General features: G+C 36.7%; 1 protein-coding gene across 1 annotated transcript; it reads right to left on the bottom strand.

Moving 5' to 3' along the window:
* Positions 1-790: 790 nt before the first annotated feature.
* LOC129280056 (probable E3 ubiquitin-protein ligase HERC4) lies at positions 791-18,929 on the bottom strand. The gene is made up of 10 exons (XM_064112256.1): positions 18,788-18,929; positions 18,046-18,168; positions 16,000-16,083; positions 12,670-12,909; positions 7,469-7,570; positions 6,895-7,016; positions 5,277-5,435; positions 4,864-5,041; positions 3,426-3,528; positions 791-2,809 (listed from the first exon to the last, which is right to left on the bottom strand). The coding sequence occupies exons 2-10, from the start codon at positions 18,079-18,081 to the stop codon at positions 2,463-2,465; spliced, it is 1,371 nt and encodes a 456-aa protein (XP_063968326.1). The 5' UTR covers positions 18,082-18,168; positions 18,788-18,929; the 3' UTR covers positions 791-2,462.
* Positions 18,930-20,771: the final 1,842 nt, after the last annotated feature.

Raw genomic sequence — 20,771 nt, 5'->3', positions numbered from 1 at the left:
AATACGATGTAATAATACTACTAATAATAATAATTGGATTTATATAGCGCTTTTTCCAGAGGATACAAAGCGCTGTTGATTGCATAGACAAGTGAAGGTTTATGGTTATATAAGTGTGTTTTGAGATGTTTTTTGAAGAGGTCAAGAGAAGAGAGGTTTCGAAGAGATGGAGGGAGTTTGTTCCAAAGACGGGGGGTAGGAGATTGAAATGAGTTTATTATTATAAACAATAATAATACAATGGTATTTTAGAAAACCGTTGTTTATTGTAAATTGATATTAAATAAGAAAGGAAGTACTATGTTAACTTTCCTATTCCATAGAAAACGAGACCAAAAATTGTTTTAAACGTAGTTCTGACATTTTGATCAATCAGTTTAGAAAAGTATTGGTTATTATTAATAATAAAATTAACCCCTTTTCCGATAGTTCGGGGCTTCGGGCATAGATATTTGTCATGCTTGTTCAAGGAATTACAAAACTGACTGATCATCAAAATCACTAAAGCAGAAGCCAAAATGCTTGATGTGGACGGGTAGCAGCAAGATTTAAATGCACACCCATAAGGTGGCATACTACTACTAATAATAATGATAATAATAATAATATATTAGAAGAAGAGGCAATACTACAAAAAAGGGAAAAATATACAAAAATAAATAAAAAAGATGCTGAATGAAAGAGAAAATGTAAAAAGATGTTCCGCGAGTTGCCGCTTGGTTTTCCGAATGTGGAGTCAATCGAATTCGGGACAATTGGACAGCACAAATACAAGTAGTAGGCCTAATAATAGTAATAGTATTTTTTTTTATTCAATAAGCCACACGTCTGCACATGACAGCCATCATATCTTATAACATGAAGTTTACTTTAAAACGATAGAAGACAAATCGATATAATTGTATTTATACATTTATAATTCTTTGAATTACGATTGTTAAATTAGATATATTATTCAATGATAATTATATTCATACGAAATATATGTACATGTATTAAAACACTATAGAAAATAGGAGGCTGAATAATGAGTTGCCGAAAGAAAGAGAACACAACAAGGAAGGCAAGAAAAGGAGAGATAAAGACACAGAGAAAAGATAAAAAAGGACAAAGGTGTGAATAAATGAATGAAATGAATACTTAATACAAAATCTAATTTATGATAGATTTTGACATATTTTAAAATATATCTTTAAAAGATCTTATTTCACCCTTTCCCCTTTCATTTCTTTATTTTATCCTTTCTTGGTCGTGAAACTTTCTTGCGGATTCATGGCCTCCGAAACCCACATCTGTCAGTGGAGGGGGGGGGGGTAGTTCTTATAAGACCGAAGTCTTAATCATAATTTATAACTTTATTGTATACAAGATTAAAACTTGTAAATTATTGTATCAACAATTCGAGTGCGAAGCGCAAGCTCAAATTTTTGAGAAAAAAAATGATCTAAAAATTAGTCATTTTCAGGGCTCTTATCGGCTTTCATGGTTGTAACCCTGTTATACACTCTTTAAAAATCAAATTCTCATTTCTTTTGTATTTTCTTCACTTATTTACATAATGTGAGCTGTTAGCTTTATTTCTACAAGACTAGGTATTTTTAAAGACTATATCAATAATGCGAGCGTGATGCGACCCGAATTTTTTGAAAAATTGACATGAACTTTCTTTTATGCACTATTGTAAATATCATTTCTAATTCCATTTGCACTTTTTTCTCTTACTTAACTTGAATTTGTGAGGGGAAAAAATGTTTTATAAAGGATTTACTTTTTGCCCAAACAGTCAACACTACGTATTTAGAGTACGATTTGTACGAGGTGTGGGATGATGTAGGTAAAGGTAAAACCGACAACCGACGTCCATGACATAACAATTAATAAGGCTGTACTTGTTTAGGGGGTCAATTCAAGAAATGCTTGCCGAGAGCATCGTTTTGTTTCCAATACTTGTTTAGGTTAGGGTTTCACACGTCAATACCTGTTAAGGAACTTATTTTCAGAATATGGAAAATACTTGTTTAGGGTGCTTTTCAAAACCCCATGGTCGTGCATGGTATCCACTCGTCAATAAAAGTGCCCCCCCCCCCCCGGGTATTAAACTCTACTTGACATATTTATTTGTGCACGTACGGGCATCGTATCATCTAAAATATCGTGCATGTTCCTCTTACCCACACGGTGGTAACAGTACATTCATTTCACGCCATATCCCTGTGTTGCAGGTCTATAAATTAGGCCTAGGTGCCAACGAGAATACGAAGATCGGTGATAGACATCCATCAGTCCATACTTAGTGTTTTAAATCATTGTATTACTCTGGTCAGTGGATTGTGGTTCGCTTGGCTTGGATATGAGCCGTAACCGTCCAGATTTTCGGGACGCGATTCCGGGACCAGCTATTGGACACTTTCGAGTTTTGATTACACACTACACTTGTACAAATGGACAACCCGAGGCCAGGACTATCGCCTTCCACCCATCATGAGCTGTGCGCCAACGCGCATAACATGCCGCAGCATTGGCGAATAAGGGGTGGTGGCTGAGGATGCGTGCTGTCCCTCCCGGTGGAACCCGGATGTCTGAATAGCCAACTTGAGTCGGAAACGCAAGTCCTCTTCGGACTCGTACTCGGGTAGATCCATGGATAGGAATCCCCTGCACGTCATGACCTCGGGCATCAGCTGGCCAGGCTCTGGGTACTTGTCAGGATGGACAGGGTTTCTATATTTGTCAGCAAGGTTGTTCAAGCGCCGGATCGGAAAGGGAACGAAGCCACCGACGGGAACATGGTCAGCGCCGGTAAGGAATTCTGCAAGAAGCAACAACATAAAATTTAAAGCGAAAGAAGAATAACAAGTTAGTGCTCGTAACGTAAAGCTATTAAGCACACAAGTCATGTTAAAAACTCTTTTAAGATTTCTTTTTTTTTAAGCCACCGATTAATCAATTACTTCAAAAGTACTAACCAGAGTTTGCCAAGTGTCAATATGTCATTAGTAGCATCCAAATACATCATCGATTTCGCTAATGTAAGAGACATTTGGCTGAACAAACAAACATCCACTCTTATTCTATAATACTAATAGAAGTAAACGCATATAACATTTGCATGTATTTCATAGTCGTCATCATTATTTTGTCGCAATCTTGCGAAATTGTTAAACCAACATTTCTTCATGTGCGCGCGCGCGCGTGTGTGTGTGTACATGTAGGCCTATAACTTATTATTGTAGCCTGTCATTGTATTTATCAAATTCCAAATCATAATTCTTACATAAATAATAAGAGAATTTTGAAACATCGTTCGAAACGTCATACCCTCTCCTCTGATTTTACGAATAACCTTAAGTAATTCTACTGAAAACGTATATCAATCAGTCGTGACTAATCAATGGCTCGTCGAATTTAGTTTCAATAGTTCTTACTGAGGAACTGTCTCTTCTCCCGTTCTTCCAGTTCATCAAACACCTTCCAGAATATCTTGATGACCGGGTGGTCTGGTACGTATGGGACTTGGTACATAGCACTCTAATTTATATTCGGAAAATAAGTGAAAGTTGATATCAGTATAGATTTGTGTCAGATAGGCCTATAACTCTGTACTTGTAGATCTAGACTCGTTGGGTGCATGCCGCATGACTTGCTGGGGTATTCTTTATAGGCTAAATTGATTACATATGCTGATCTTTATTCTGAACTTGGATTTAGCTTAACTTATGTTCTAAATTGTAGTTTAAACAATATATCTTACAGCAAAGGTTTAATCTATGGCTTGTGCCATTACGTCGGGCTATCGCGTCGGGTCGGGTAAACGCGTATAGCCGACCATTCGATAAAACGGCCACCTCAATTCCCGAAACATCGGGTCCATTACCCGACCTTTATATATATGTATATTTTTTATGATTTTCACATAACACAGGGTAAAATTGGACCCGACCTTTTGGAAATTTAGGGGGCCCTGTTCTCGAATGGTCGGGTAAACTGGTCCTGACGTTTCAGGAAATTAAGAGGCCCTTTTCTCGACCCAACGCGATTACCCGATTTGATGACACAAGCCAAATCTATCGAGTCTTATCGATTCGTATTGACACTCAAATAATTAATCATTTTCCATGAATAATAACTAACATTTCCTCATCAATAGAGCAAGGGTTATCAGCGTAGTAAACATACGAAACATTACGTAAACACCTTTCGGACATGTTCAGCTTCCGATACTTTTAGGACAAAATTAGAACTTGGTCTATAACTAGACTTAAAAATAAGTGCCAATGTTCAGAGGTAGATGAAAGCTTATTTAAGGTCGATACAAATCACATCAAAGTCCATGTCACGTTTCAAATTAATTACGGAAGTATAATCTGTAAAATGTTTTATGTCATAGACTCATGTTACAATGAATACATTTTGCGATTTTTTTAATAGGGCATTCAAAATATAATATCTATAGTTTTATTAAGCATTTTTTTGAAAAGTGGAATACAATCTCTTTCTTTAGGTTTCTTTTATCAAGTTCTTAATCCGGAAAATTGATGCTTAAATGATCCTTTCGAAAGAACAGCAGATGCCAAGAGGGGATGCTTTGTGAAATAAATCAAATCTCAAGATTTATCCCAGGGAAACAACAGTTGAAAACATATTAAAAGGCCACTTTATCTTTGTTAGATCTAGATGTTCGTAAATACTATAAAATAATTCACTTAAATAACTCTCTATGATTCTATAGACCATCTTCAACCCTTACAGCTTTTGATTATTTTTGTTCTTGTCAAACTTTTAGCTAAAGAGCCATTCATTCGATTATATTTGCTCAATATTTTATTCCCTTTTTTTCAAAAAAAAATCTAAAAAATGCCTTACAAATTTGAAAGCATTCCAGTCCAGTTCTTCTCCCAGGACAACATCTCTCAGATCTTCTGCTTTGAATATACTTCTCAGTAGAGGTGTATTCGAGGCTATCCTGTTGAATCCCTTGGCGAAGGACGTAAGCTGCGGAATGGCCAAGCGTTTATTGACCATTTCATTGATGTACTCTTCCCTACAGTCATGACAGTGCAACGAAAAAAAAAAGTCAGTCATGAAAATGTGTCCATGAATTATGTGCAAATTGAAAACATCGAAAGTAGTATGCATCATTAGTATTGCTAGAATTTCAGTAAAAAACACGCTATATTAAAGCATGCGTTATAGAAAACGACTACCTGGTCATGTGTGCGCACTCATGATCCATTTATGCTTTCATGATTCTTTTTAAACTAGGAGTAACAACTCACAAATTTTCCTTCGAGACATCTATTGTCTCTCCATTTGGACGGAGATCGCTGAAGTCCAATTCCAGCGCGTTAACATCTTCCTCCCTTAGTTCACGAAGCCCGTGGAGCTGTTTGACAAAGTCTTGGTCCATTTTCTCTAGATCAGAAACGTCTGGATCCCTGCGGATAAAAGGGGAAATATTCGGGAGGTGAACACAGGGGTTCCAAGATCCCTTTTTATATTGGTATGCCAAAATTTAATCATATTAATAGTAGCAACAGCTATTGTATGCAGGGGCTGATCCAGGATTTTTCCAAAGGGGGGCACAACTTTCGTAGGAAAATATGACAAGCAAGCAAGCAAAAAAAAAATTAAAGAAAGAAAGAAAGAAAAGAAAAACTGTCAAGTGGGGGGGGGGGGGACACATTAGTGTATGAAAGGTAAATATACATTAAACATATTGGCCCGTATTCTGAAGTCGGGTTTAACTTAAACTCAGGTTTAAAGTTGTGGCTTAAGTATGGAAAGCCAAAAACATCATTTTTTTTATTAAGTTGTATTTTTCGTATGTTTACTGTGCTGTTTCCTGATTCATCGTTGGTGAAGACAATAATCTTTTTATACTTCCTAGACAATTATGAATGATTTGAGAGCCTAATGTGCTGAAGTATGATATCTCTACAGTTAGTGATTTATGTTACAATTGGCTATCCATACTTAAACCACAACTTTAAACCTGAGTTTTAGTTAAACCCGACTTCAGAATACGGGCCATTGACTATGGTTTTCAAGGGGGAGGGGGGCACAGGTCGGATGTACCCCCTCCCCCTCCAGGATCCGCCACTGCCTGGATGTCATTCTTAATACGACTATTTGTCAGTCAGCATGGTAAGTGCTCGATATCCATCATATTGCACCATCTTATCGTATGGCTGTAAAGTTTATTAACCGTCAATTCGAATGGCACGTGTGCTCTGTATAAAATCTACAACATTAGCATTACAACTTTTTTTTATTAGCAAATATGTTACATGTCCAACAAAATAATGTGAGTATGCCGAATGATTAATGATAAAATTTGATTTTTGACTATTAGTATTCGTGTGTGCTATATATGCACTCTAGATATTTGTATCACTGTGCATAGTTGTAAGTTTCTTTATTTTTTCGTTGTAATTTTCTTTATTTTTTCTTTGTAATTATCTTGATTATGTTTTGCTATATTTTCAAAGATACTGAATAGTGAACGAAAACTAGATAAATATCGTAATTTTGGTAGATAACTCTTATTCATCCAACCTCTTTCCGTGGAACACTATAGTTCAAATAGACGTAATTAAAATATGACGAAAGGGGGATGGTACGTAGTGTATAACTCTATGACTACTTCCAGTTACGTGTAAATGCACAAGTTATTGGGCATTTATTTTCTATGTTGTTATGATTGTCTATTGTATTTGAAATCAAATTGTTTTTAATTACTCGACAATGTAAATAGTGCCGATTAGCCTATATATCAGATTGAAAAAAAAACTAATAAAACACATACATGTAATACAAAAAAGGGGATAACTTGGGATTGCACCCTGTTTCGAGTTTTACTAGTTTTGCATCGGGGTTTCGAAGGTGCATACTTACCTGTTTGAGAGGAGCTTTTCGTAGAGTTGCTCGGGAAAGGGCACAGTAGTGACAGCTTCATTGTAGATTGATAGAGCAAATAGGAGTCCAATCTTCTCCAAGGTATCGTAATCCAAATACCCCTGCAACGAATCGGAGAACACCTAGTCTTAATTGCGCACTGTCGAAATACACCTCCGCGATTGTCAGATTGTATTACATAGCTAAATCGTATCATTATTTCATTTGTTACATAATACCTGTTAATGTGTGGCCTTGTCACTCACATATATGTACGCGGACATGCACAGCGTTTTTACACAAACGACTATTCAGTTGTCCAGAGAGCACCTCCGGAACATTTACAATTTCAACTTGTGACTCCCAAAAGCTATCAGCATATTTATTTATTTATTTATTTATTCATTCATTTATTAGAGACATTTAAATCGGTAAGATACGTGTATTTGAAGGAAATTATATAACGTTAACATATAAGATACAACGAATTAACTTATCATTATTATGTATTTGTTAAGTATTCATTTATTTATACTATTTATTCATTTATTTTTACTTTATTTGCCCACATTACCTGGTTGAACCACACATCTGTTGACGTAGCTTGTTCATCAATCTTCCTAAACATTGACATACCTGAATCCAGCAAAGCGGAGAAAAGATGATGGAAGAAGTCCTACAGGAAAAACAAAAGGAATGGGAAAAGATGTGTGTGAGAGGGAGAGAAAACGTTGTTTGAAATATTTTAAGACAAAGCCCATATGCAACTAATTACAATATACAGCTGTGTTCTAATGTCAGGTAACGATATTCACTAAATGCATGCAGGCAAAATTGTGCAATGATTTTGTCGCCTACATACAGTTGAGGCGAAAAGTTTACATACATCCATGGAATTCAGGGAAATTCGTTCGCTTGCCAAACATTGTAAATTTTACTATAAATATACATACTACCATGACGAATTTGGTATAAAATGAAAGAGCGTATTCATCTTTTTCACATGATTGGGATACCGTTGGGAATAAGGTATATTTCAGGTTGAAATTTTATTTGTGAAAAAAGGTAACATTCGTGCCAAATATATTCTATTGTTTGTTATTATGTTTTCAAATATTGGTTCATAGAAATACATAAATATCAAATCTATGATTTATATTACATTTTATATCATGATATAATAATAATAATAATAATAATAATGGATATTTAGAGGCGCTAAAAACAAAAATTACCATAGCGCGTACAAAGTATGAATAATCTAACATGAATAATAATTTAATAAATACAATATTCAAGATAAAAAGGGAAATTAATTATTGAGGAAAAAGGTATGTCTTAAGGGAAGATTTGAAGCCAAGAACACTGGAAGCATTTCTTATAGAAAGAGGGATAACATTCCAAGTCTTGGCAGCTGCTACAGCAAAACGTTTTTCGGCAGAGGAGAGTTTTGACAAGGGAATGCAAAGTCTGCATGTGTCAGTAATTGAACGAAGATTACGAGAGGGTGTGTATAATTTGATGGTATTATTAAGATATTCAGGTGCCAATTGATTTAGAGTTTTGTATACATATAAACAGACTTTAAACTGAATACGTTGGAATAGAGGTAGCCAGTGGAGTTCCTTAAATAGGGGTGTAGTAGTAGTCAGCATTATGTCAGCATTGAACAAAACAGTGTAATCTAAAATGTTTGTGTTGAGAAGTAACTAGCACAAATATGTCAAGTTCTAATTTTAATTTGTTTAAAATATGAAGATTTTGGGGGAAATCACACCTAAGTATTTTTCAGCTCCTGATGACAAAGCAATGCGATGAAGGGACATGACATACTCATTTGATATCAAATTAGTCATGATAGCACAAATATTGTATAAGATATAGTAATTTTTATGATGTTTGGCACGTGTCAACTTTTCTTTAATTTTTATGAGTGTATGTAAACTTCTGGCCTCAACTGTATATATATATATATATATGTATATATATATATATTGGCAAAGAAGCTCAAAAAGCATTGAAGCTAGAGACGTAGCCTGGATTTCTTCAACTTTTATTAGTACAAGCTTTCGGCCATTTAGTTGGGCCTCCTTCAGGTATCTGAAGATGTATATATATATATATATATATATATACACAACAAAAAAAGTAAGTCCCCCCTAAATCAAATTGCTGTAACTTTTGAACGAAATTATTTTGAGGTATGATATTTCGTAGGTTGTTTTCTACACTCATTAGGCAACTCCTGGTGAAAAATGAAATTGATCGGTTGAGTCATGCATGAGTAATTAAAGATTGAATTAAAAATGGCCATTTTTGAAAGTCACAAGAGTCGTTTTTCAGATTGTGCAAATACAAAGTTGGGCATAAGTTGTTTTTAGGTGAATTTTATGGTGTTATGCTGTTTTACTATCCATCATTCAGCCACTCCACACACAATTTTGATATCGTATGTTCATGGTTGAGTGAGCACAATGTATTGCAGGGGCCGCGGAAGCGGGGGGGGGGGGGGGGGCTTCAGCCCCCCTCCCCCACTTTTTTTCCAAAAGCATGTACAAAAATGTAAAAATGACCATATGATTGTGATTTTTGCATGGTCAGCCCCCCCCCCCCCCCACTTTGAAAACCGTTCCGCGGCCCCTGTATTGTGATATATTATGATAGGGGTTTATGGTAATATCCTCTACAACTTGTTAGATCATGCTAAAATTTGAAAATGTTGGTGTCTCCCCCGATTATAGGCCCCTCCCCCATTTTAAAATTCTGGATCCACCACTGATTTGTCCATAAATTAAACTGATCATGAGAAATTGTTAGGAAATAATACATTTATGCAATATAAAGAGTATTCATTCCTAAGTTTTCGAATGTGCTCGCTCAACCATGAAAATGTTTAAAGTTCGGAAATTGCGTGGTGATAGAAATGATGGATAATAAAATCACAGCAATTAAAGTCACATTTGAAACCGAATTTGCCCCCAATATCCACTTTATTACCCTTTAAAATGAGTCTGTGACGTTGAAAATACCAATTTTCCTACTTTGATGCGTGCTCACTCATCCATAAATAAACAAATCGATTTCATTTTTGCACAGAATTCTGCCCATGGGTTTATAAACATTACTACCAAATGACATTGCTAAAGAGAGCCTTTAAAAAAAGTTCCACCATATTGAATAAGGGGTTACGTATTCTTAAACGTTTGCACCCATAATGTACACAAGTCTATGAGAGAGGAAGTCAAAATTTTAACAAATATGAAATGAGGGTTTGTTTCATGGACGGTTGCTGTTACTTCTGCCAACAGTTATTTCATGAAACTTCGCACATGGCTTCAGAGTAACACTATCCAAAAGGCGCGCACACCAAAATAACCATTCGATACGGCACAGAGTGGGGCCAAGGCCTTGAACTTTCTTCTCATTTGCATAATTTTTTAATATTGTGTGCTCACTGATGCATTAAACATCGGGATTTTCATAAAAATCAAATCAAATGAACTATGCATGGAGGTTTGTGACAGATATCCATAGTTACAAATTGCATTTTTTCCAATAACGTAAAAAAGAGCTAATCACATTCCACATGTTCATTCAAGCGTGAACGTTTAATTAAACGCCTTTGAATCATTGAAGCATGTTAATTGGTCATGAACATAACGAAAAAGTTGAGAAAATATCATTTTTAGTTACCAAAATGAAACAATACATGCCTATGATATTTGAAAATCGTATTTTTTTAATTCAATAAATGTTTATTGAACCGTGAAATGATGAATATTGCTGAAGATACTCTTCCCGAAAATAACTGTCATCATATTCTATCATTTTTATTTCTAGAAATGGGTAAAAAATCAAATTATAGCAAATTTGGACTTGTGTTTATTCAACCGTGAAATTTTGCCAAAAAAGTTGTATCGTCTTTTAGAAAGTACCTTTTACAAGCCTTCTGACTATTTTTCATGATGAGAATGTAGAATTAGTTCCAATAAAATGGAATCAAAGTAATGATATTCGGCTTGTGACTTTTGAAAAGTGACATTTTTGCCTTCTGATGGTGCTCACTGAAGCATGACGTAAAATATGTCTATAACATTTACTCAGAGGATAGCTTATAAGATTACCTACACGCTCATGTAAAAATATATTGAAAACTCGCATTGGTTCGGAAATTATTGATGTTTATTTAAGGGGGGACTTACTTTTTTTGTTGTGTATATATATGTATATGTATGTGTGTTCTGTGTGTGTAAATCTAGTAGGATATGTGCATGCGAAGGACAATGAATATGTAAAAATAATTATTTATATAATATTTGTATGATAATTATGTAAAAATCTATAATAAAATTAGATTTTTGTAATTAAAAAAAAAAAAAAAAAAAAAAAAAAAAAAAAAAAAAAAAAAAAAAAAAAAAAAAAAAAAATCGAAATTTTTGTCGCTCGCAACTATTTTTTATAATTTTGCCCGTTTTGTTCCACGACAAATTGCCGACAATTGGTGCAAAATTTGACACCTGAAATTGTAACCCCTGCACAAATTGTCGCCTCATTTAGGCGACAATTTGAGGAGAAGGGGACACCACAAATTGGCCCCATTTCACTTAACACTTAACAAACAAACAAAATGGGTCATGAAGAGTTGCAAATGCAATTAGACCATTTGGCTATTAGACGAATTAGTCATTGCATCAAATTAGAATTAAACCAAGTATACATTAGACCAATTGCAAATTAGACCAAATGGGTTAAACCCATGTGTTATTAGAAAAGCGGAGAATTAGTCCAACTGTTAGACCAAGTGGATAAAAAACAAATTTTCAGCGGGCTCTGCTGCTGTTCTCTATATTAGCCCCGCCCCACGGTAAATCGCCAGTAGGTCTAAACCGGATTTGACTAATAGCCATTTAGCCGAAAATTCAATTTCGTCTACAACCAGTTTACCTTTTGGTCTAATTGTCATTTTGCCTATTTACCTTTCCGTCTAATTTCCATTTGGTCCAATTTCTATTTGGTCTAATATCTAATTGGTCTAATACTACTTGGTCAATTCCCCTAACAGACTGGAAATATTTATTTGGGATTTAGACGAAAAGGCGATTAGACAATTTGGCTATTCGACGATTCGGCAATGAGTACTGACCAATTATATTCAACCGATTCATGTACATAGACCAGATGGGAAGTTAGACCAAGCAGTTACAGGAGCAAACGTTTTTGGCTCGTATGATATTAGACGATCAGAGAGTTTTACCAACTGCTACTGCTAGACCAAGTGGATGTAACCCCCCCCCCCCCCCAAAAAAAAAAAAAAGAATATTAATAAAAAAAAATAATAATACACACACACACGCACCCACCATCACACACACACGCACTTACCAACACAACACTCACCTCTAACACAACGCACACAAACTTACCACAAACAAATGACGACACCACACCAGGTCGCATATACACTACACACCGAACTGGTGGTTGAATACAATTTGTGTAATGGGAGACAATTTGCGGTTCAAGGTTTCTTTTTTGCCGACACAAATTGGCGCAATATGCTTCAAAATTAGGACCGGCACGTGCAGCACAAATTGTGGCGAGGCGATGACTTCATGTGGTGTCAAATTTTGCACAAATTGTCACGGGACGACAATTGGTGCAGGGGCGTCTATTTGTGGTGCAACATACGCTCTCTTTGGCCCCTCAAAATGTTTGGCTAATTACGCTATTGCAGACAAACCATTAAAAAGAACCATGAGCTAGACTACTTGTTACCTTACTGGGACCTCCCAAATCTATGGCTGACTCCCTTCTGAAGTTGACGACAATGGGCATCAGCCATACACATACGGATTCCGAATTGTCCTCACAGTTCCAATATTTATCTACGTTATTGATCGCCGATTGGACGATATTATCGCGATCGACGTCGAATTGAAGACTCGTTGGTATGATTGGTGCTGGGGCCTCTCTTCTGACGCGGTTTTCTTCATCTGCCTTTCCAATATGGCGTTCCTATGAAAAAACAGAAAACAGTCGGTGATGCCATCAGCGTCAATAGCTTTGAAAATGTTTTTTAATTTGATTTCAGTGGATAACATTTTCACATAATTATTGGGCTTCGGTCCTTTTTAAAAGATGTCAGCATGATTGCCCGAGTATTATGGTTGAGTTAGCATTGCCCAATAAAATTACTTCTGACCTTGGTCCTGTGATCCGAACGTCATTGAAAATGATCATTGATACCGAGTCAAAGTTTCTTCCGGTCCATATACTTTATAATAAAGTTATGAAGTAATCTCGATTACAATTTTAACCACGACGTCGCCGTCGGAAAATCGGAGCCTGTAGTCATGTTGTGCTATACTTGCGAGACAATAAGATAATAACTAAACAAGTGCAGCGCCTCTAGCAGTCTCACCTGCATCACGCGATTTCAATATAGCAGCAGTGCTGACTTTACAAACTACTATAAAATAATTATTCACAGAAAACACCATTCATATAATGATACAATACTACATTCATTGATAATAAATGACATTTGACCTTGATCATGCGACCTAAGACTTGTCAGTGATACTTGATTATCCCTATATCCACAGTTTATAAACTATATATATAAACGTTGAAAGTTATGACAGCCATATAATAATTACCTCCAAAATGGTCAAAGTTAAATGACCTTTGACTTTGGTAATGTGACCTGAAACTCCCATGAGATGTTTAGTGATACTTGATTACTCTAATTTGTCCGAGTTTTATGAACTAGATCCATACGCTTTCAGAGTTATGATGGTTATTCAACAAATACTCCCAACATGGCCTAAGTGCATTGACCTTTGACCTTGGTCATGTGACCTGAAATTCGAACAGGATGTTCAGTGATACTTGATTACTCTCATGTCCAAGTTTTATGAACTAGATCAATACACTTACATAGTTATGATGGTAATTCAACAGACACCCCCAACTTGGCCAAAGTGCATTAACCCTAAATGACCTCTGACCTTAGTCATGTGACTTGAAACTCAGGCAGGAAGTCTAGTAATACTTGATGAACTTTATGTCCATGTTTCATGAAATAGGTCCATATATTTAATAAGTTATGATGACATTTCAAAAACTTAACCTTAGGTTAAGATTTTGATGTTGATTCCCCCAACATGGTCTAAGTCCATTGACCCTAAATGACCTTTGATCTTGGTCATGTGGCCTGAAACTCATGCAGAATGTTAGTTAATACTTGATTAACATTATGGCTAAGTTTCATGAACTAGGTCCATATAATTTCTAAGTTACGCTGTCATTTCTAAAACTTAACCTTAGGTTAAGATTTGGTGTTGACGCCGCCGTCGAAAAAGTGGTGCCTATAGTCTCACTCTGCTATAAACATGATAAAGGTGAGACACAAACAAATCGAAATCTGCCAATACAAAATAGGGGTTAGGTCGTCACAAATCCAGGACCAGTCCAGCTTTTTCTTGTAGCCAATATAGGTGCATCCCCCACGTTTTCCTTGCCACAAAACGTTTAGGTCATAAACATTAATGTAATGAAGTTTTGCTTTGGGCATGAATCTTATTATGGCACATAGTCCATGGCCCTGGGAAGCGTGGGTGCTGATCTATGAAGCAATTTCAATTGGGGGTGTTGCGTGTGTTATTTTCCATAGGCAGCACCCCCTGGAAATCTGGCAGGTATAATGAATGACAGAAATGTAATGAAAATGAACGACGTTTTGGAAGAACCCCACCCCCGCACTTTAGAAATTTCCGTCACAGTGCTCGAAATAGTGCTTAAATTCACCCTTTTCAGATCAGAATTTCAAAAAAAATTCAACTCGCGCTTCGCGCTCGCATTATTGATTTTCATAAAAATAATAAAGAAATGTATTTAGAATGCCCAGATTCGAGGTCTTAATCTATGTCTTTATTCAGATACGCAGCTTGCTTTTTTGTTTTATTTAAACGTGCTTTAACTCTAAAGTTTCAGATCAGAATATCAAAATAATTCTCATCGCGCTTCGCACACAAAGTATTAATGTAGATAGTTATCCAATTGCCCATCCTTTTCCCGATTTACAAAACATGAATAGAGTGTTCCGTTTTTTAGGTCTGACATCTCAATTTTGTTTCCGCTCGCATCACATGTATAGTTATATACCTATCCTGTGCATGATTAGAAAAGTGATCAAAATGTCGCGTTTTCGGTCTGATATCTTAATTTTGTTTCCGCTCGCGCTTCGCGCTCGCATCAAGTGTATAGTTACATTCCTATCTTGTTCATGATTACAAAAAAGGCTTAGAATCTCCAGTTTTTAGGACGGATTGTCATAATTTTCAGCTCGCTCTTCGTGCTCGCATTATTTGATTGTTGTAATATGTATTGTATTCATGGGTAACTGCAAAAAGCCTTTATAACAGGTCCCTGTTCGATCAGGCCAAAACGTATATTGACAATATCTGCTCGCGCTCGCAGTAATTATTTGTTATATACGCATCTTGTTTAGGATGAAAACATCACTCAAAATTCACAATTTTCAGGACAAAATACATGACATTTTCCAAAATGTTTAGCACGCACTCGCACTATTTAATTATATATATATGTTATTTTGTACGAATAAAGCTGAGAAGTGACTGTCATATATATATTTGTGTGTGTGTGTGGGGGGGGGGCGTATTCTGAAGTCGGGTTTAACTTAAACTCAGGTTTAAAGTTGTGGTTTAAGTATGGGAAGCCAAAAGTATCAACATTTTTATTGAGGTGTATGTTTCTCATGTTTACTGTGCTCTTTCCTGATTCATCGATGGTGAAGACAATCATCTATTTATACTTCCTAGACAATTATGAATGATTTGAGAGCCAAATGAGCTGAAATATGATATCTCTACTGGTAGTGATTTATGTAACAATTGGCTATCCATACTTAAGCCACAGCTTTAGACCTGAGTTTAAGTTAAACCTGCTATCAGAATACGGGCCATTGTGTCCCCCCACCTTTGAGGAGAGATTTCAGCCCATGTCAGCACCCCACTGAAAAGAAATCGTTCCCAGGGCCCTGACATACAGTATAGCACATCATCAAAATGAAAACCTTACCGTGGTTATCACAGCTTCTATTGACACGAACTTCCATTTTGTTCTGACGTTGAGAAGAAAGGGTACATCGAGCAACGTGAAGAACTATGTGTGAGAAACAAGGTATTATATTGATTTTGGTCAGTTGCAAGTATACACATCCAAACCATTTTTTTTTCATAGCATAGCAGCGGAAACAAAATTATTTCACGCATGCTAAGTACGACCCCATTAAATAGTGCTTTTCGGCTTTTAAAGGCCCCCTCACACTTAACCGAATTGCCTGAAATATGCCTTGCGATCGCGGGCGAAAGGCATTTGTTTAAAAATCGTTTTACACACCTTCTGAATTAACAGCTGCGATTATTCAAATTCGCGCGGAAATTTTGAACATGTTTAAAATTTCCCGACGAATTGAAAAATCGTTTGTCATATGTTTGAATTCGCATCTCTTATTTAGTCTGCGGTAATCTTTCGTTTATCGTTCGTGTGTTATTGTCGCGCATAGTCCCTCATCGCGCTGTTGGCTAAGTGGACCGATCTCGAAAGAACTCTTAACGAAGCAACACGATTACACAAACATACAACAACGCCCGATCTATTCCCTCGTCTTCGTTTCTAATCGCACGCCATATCAAACCATTGCCCACTGTTCGTTCGTCTTATATGGTTATATCAACTCTTCGCTGTTTAGGGTTCTCTCAAAATCGGTCCTCTTTGGCAAAAGCGCGATGAGGGACTATGCGCAACAATAACACGCTAACGATAAACGAACGATCGCTAACAAAATAAGGGATGCGAATTCAAACAGATGACAAAAGATTTTTCAATTCGTCGGGAAATTTCAAAATTTCCGCGCAAATTTGTATAATCGCTGCTGTTAGTTCAGAATGTGTATGAACCCAAACACGAAAGGCAAATATAATTTACTATCAGTTACAATTGAAGACGATTTAAAAAAAGTATTTCGCCAGCCACCGCAAGGCATATTTCAGGCAATTCGGTTAAATGTGAGGGGGCCTTTAGCTCTACCAAAATGAAGCTCCATTTGTGCTAACCGGGGATTTGGAAACCACATTTTTCATTTTTTTCTGTGTCCTAAACAATAATGAAAAAATGCGATATCAGGTCACTTTCTAATGATTATCCTTTGCTTTTTTTCACTAGATTTTCCCTTTTCTCGATGAAAATTGTCAATGACACTTTGGCGTAAATCCGTGATGTCACGCTATTTAAACGGGAGATGAAACAACCGACCACCCCCCTGAAAAAGAGGTTCACCAATCGGATTTACACCAGTGAAGCAAATTATTTATGATGTCTGGAAACGCATTTTTTATTAGATTGTTACATGAAATCACGATTTTGAGCAATTTTCGGTGATACGTCCATGTGCAAATGTCATCTTAGTAATCGCGTATACGTGGTCGCAAATTCGAGATGCGAGAGACTCGGGGAAAAGTCATGAGACATCACGGCGAGTGTTTTTCACACTGCAAACAATATTGCGTGAAAAGTCGAGAGGGGGTTTCCATCGTCGACCTAGTGAGTATCGAGGTTTCAACACCTGTCATAGAAGTCTCACAAAAATAACGGCCTCTTCATCTCTGTCTCGCTATTTTCTGGAACAGTCACACCTACACAACGGGGACGGTGAAAGGGGAGGGGGGAAATGCATATAACACATGTTATATAGGAAACTGACAACTAGACATAGTTTTGTGTGCATGTGGGTGAAAAATCCAGTGAACGGGGATTTAGGGGGGGGGGGGTATATATAAAAGAGTTCTAAAGTACTTTTTGCGCCATTAAGCACGATTTGCAGCTATTTACAGGCGGAACTCCTCCGTTTCCAAACTGTCCCGGGCTGGTGGAGTGAAGATACACCTTTTTTGTTAAATACGTCATCGGTTTGGAGACAAATATACGCACAAACACAAACGCACAAAGGCACAAAGAGAGAGAGAGAGAGTGGGGGGGGGGGAGAGAAAGGGGGGTACCCTCTAGACGAGCCACATTTTTCTAACATCACTTAAACATGTCAAAGCAACTCATGTCCAATCTTACCTTCTGCTGTGTTTCGATGCTGATGGCGTACAACATAATGTCTAGGACTAGGTGCGGACCAGATTCTAAGCCTTGAAGCCAGAATAGCCGACGAGACACTGGGTATCCATACTTCTCATTTATCTTTTCATAAATTGAAATACGTGGATGTATAGGTGAGTGGTGGGGTATGTATTAAATGATGATTAATACTAATAACACATATCATACACATAATGACCTGACTACCAATGTGTTCAAAATAAAACAACATTATACATTATAGTTAAGGTGTAATGCATCTGCAACTGAATCTTCATTTTTACGTATTTTATAATTACGGCAAGTAATCATGACGAAAGGTTAAGAGCATGTAGTGAATAATTTTGAAAATGCAAATACATACATATATCAAAATGAAATTCACGTACCCCCCCCCCCCAAAAAAAAAAAGTCACAACTTTGCAGGACAATTCAACGGGGAATGAAATACGTGAACATTAAAATATTGACATTTAAAAAAAGTATCAACTGCTTTCCCGAACATGTACAAGGTAAATTTGGCACTATGAAGAAGAAGACTGAACAGAATAGAAGCAATGTACAAAATGTTAAAATATTTTCTTCACCAATGTAGTCACTTTCACAATAAAAATTGTATGGCATTTATCGCATGAATTTGGCTTGCCCTTTACTGAGGAGATGGGCTAACAAAATGGAACAATTGGATTATTATCACGTATTTGCAAAAATGGTAACAAACCTCATTTAATATACGTAAGACTTCGAAGTATTGTAGACAAGGTGGGCTTATAAAACCATTTCCAGAGTTGACGAACCATTCCAGTGTATCATGAAAAACGTTCACCAATAAAGACAACAGCTCATTGTCCTCTGCCAATAATCGTTCTTGAGGGAAACAAAACATACATTTAGGTCTATCATTAAGCATTACTTAATTAATAACAAACTACTAATGAAAATCGGATATGTACATGTATCTTATCAGAGTCCTACATAATGTTGTTTAATGTCTTATATGCGTTGGAAAAGGCCCAAGTGCAGAACGTGGCAGCGCTTTAGTTCATAAGGTTGGGACAGCTTGTTCATATTCGCTCGGTCGAAAATCATGATCATTTGGTCTTTAGTACAGCCGTATACCACAATCATGACAATGCGCTAAAAGTATTTGTCCTATTATCAATACGGTATTGCGTTTAGTTGACACTTCACTTGGACTAATCCCCACTTGGTCTTATTACCAATTTGGTCTACAAGTTTAGCAATTTGTCAAATTTAAACAATAGTTCATCCAGCTGAATGGTGTTAGAAGATCAATGCTAATGTTAGTGGCCCAAGAGGAACGTTGTGATATGATGGTTCTGATTATTGCCCTTGAAACAAAGGGTCATGGGTTGGATTTCTCGCCATTGCGAAATTTCCTTCGACAAGAAATTAATCCACATTGTGCTGCCTTCAGCCAACATGACATGCGTGCGCTGAATTACTTTTTACCAGGAGGACTTGCTTGAATTGATCGGGCACCTTTAGCAGCAGAAGGGAAACCCGGTATATTAAATGTGCGCCATTGAATACGCAATCGTAATTTCAACGCTTCATGAATGCCTATATATTATGAAAATACTTACCATGATTTTCTTATTTACGAAATAACTGGATATACTCATTTGATTTGCTAGTTCATTACGATTAACTTGCACGCCGAATAAAAAGTACACAATTTTCCTGCGCGCGCGCTGCATCTCCCTATGAACGCACTATCCAGGCCCCCGAAGCTACCGCCATTTTGTTTAATCCATTAGAAGCTAAAATAAGCCCTCATTAATATTAATTTCGTACGATGCTCCCTCGTCAACTGTGGTTTTGTACGTGTATTAGACAATACGCACATCAGCGCAATGACGCAATGACTGATAAAATTTTAAAGAATAACTGGCTCGAGTTTAACATCGTCTCACTGTATACAGTACCTGTACCTGTACTGGAATATGGCAAACATAAAATAAGAAGTAATTTTTTTTGGTGGAGTTTGATGAAATGTTTTTTGTATTGCTAATAGTTGATTGTTACTGGTGCAAAGTCTGGTTTGGTGATATTTGTTGCCACTTTTTTTCTCCCTATTTTTGGAAGGCATGTTGAAATGTAGTGGAATACACTGTACATGTGCATTTTGTACTTGCACTCTGTACTACACTTCTACCACGTACCCGCTTCCACAGTGTATGCGTGCTTCTTCACAAGAAGTGTGAAGAGAGAAAAGAGGGCAGACTGCAAAAGTGCTGAGGTCTGTGAAAACCCGAAGTCAATGGAAATTTGAAGGAATCATCACTTCGGTGACAATAAGAGCAAGCCAGGGTTCAAACCAAGCCCCCGAAGCTACCGCCATTTTGTTTAATCCATTAGAAGCTAAAATAAGCCCTCATTAATATCAATTTCGTACGATGCTCCCTCGTCAACTGTGGTTTTGTACGTGTATTAGACAATACGCACATCAGCGCAATGACAAAGGTCAACTTGGCAAATTCATTAATGTATTCATTTTGTTACGCGCTCGTGACGCGAAGGATTCAGCGAATCAAGCAAGCGCAAATCTGAGACGATACGTTGCGCTCTATAAAGTATCGATATCACAAGCGATATCACTTATAAACAAAGCATTGTTTGTATTGCGTCTTATAGGCCTTTGCTAATTCCAAAAGGGAAGATGAAAAGGGTAGATCGAGTCG

Source organism: Lytechinus pictus, chromosome 17 (genome assembly GCF_037042905.1).
Source record: "Lytechinus pictus isolate F3 Inbred chromosome 17, Lp3.0, whole genome shotgun sequence".
In the NCBI taxonomy this organism is placed as follows: domain Eukaryota; kingdom Metazoa; phylum Echinodermata; class Echinoidea; order Temnopleuroida; family Toxopneustidae; genus Lytechinus; species Lytechinus pictus.
This window is presented reverse-complemented; position numbering and strand designations above follow the sequence as displayed.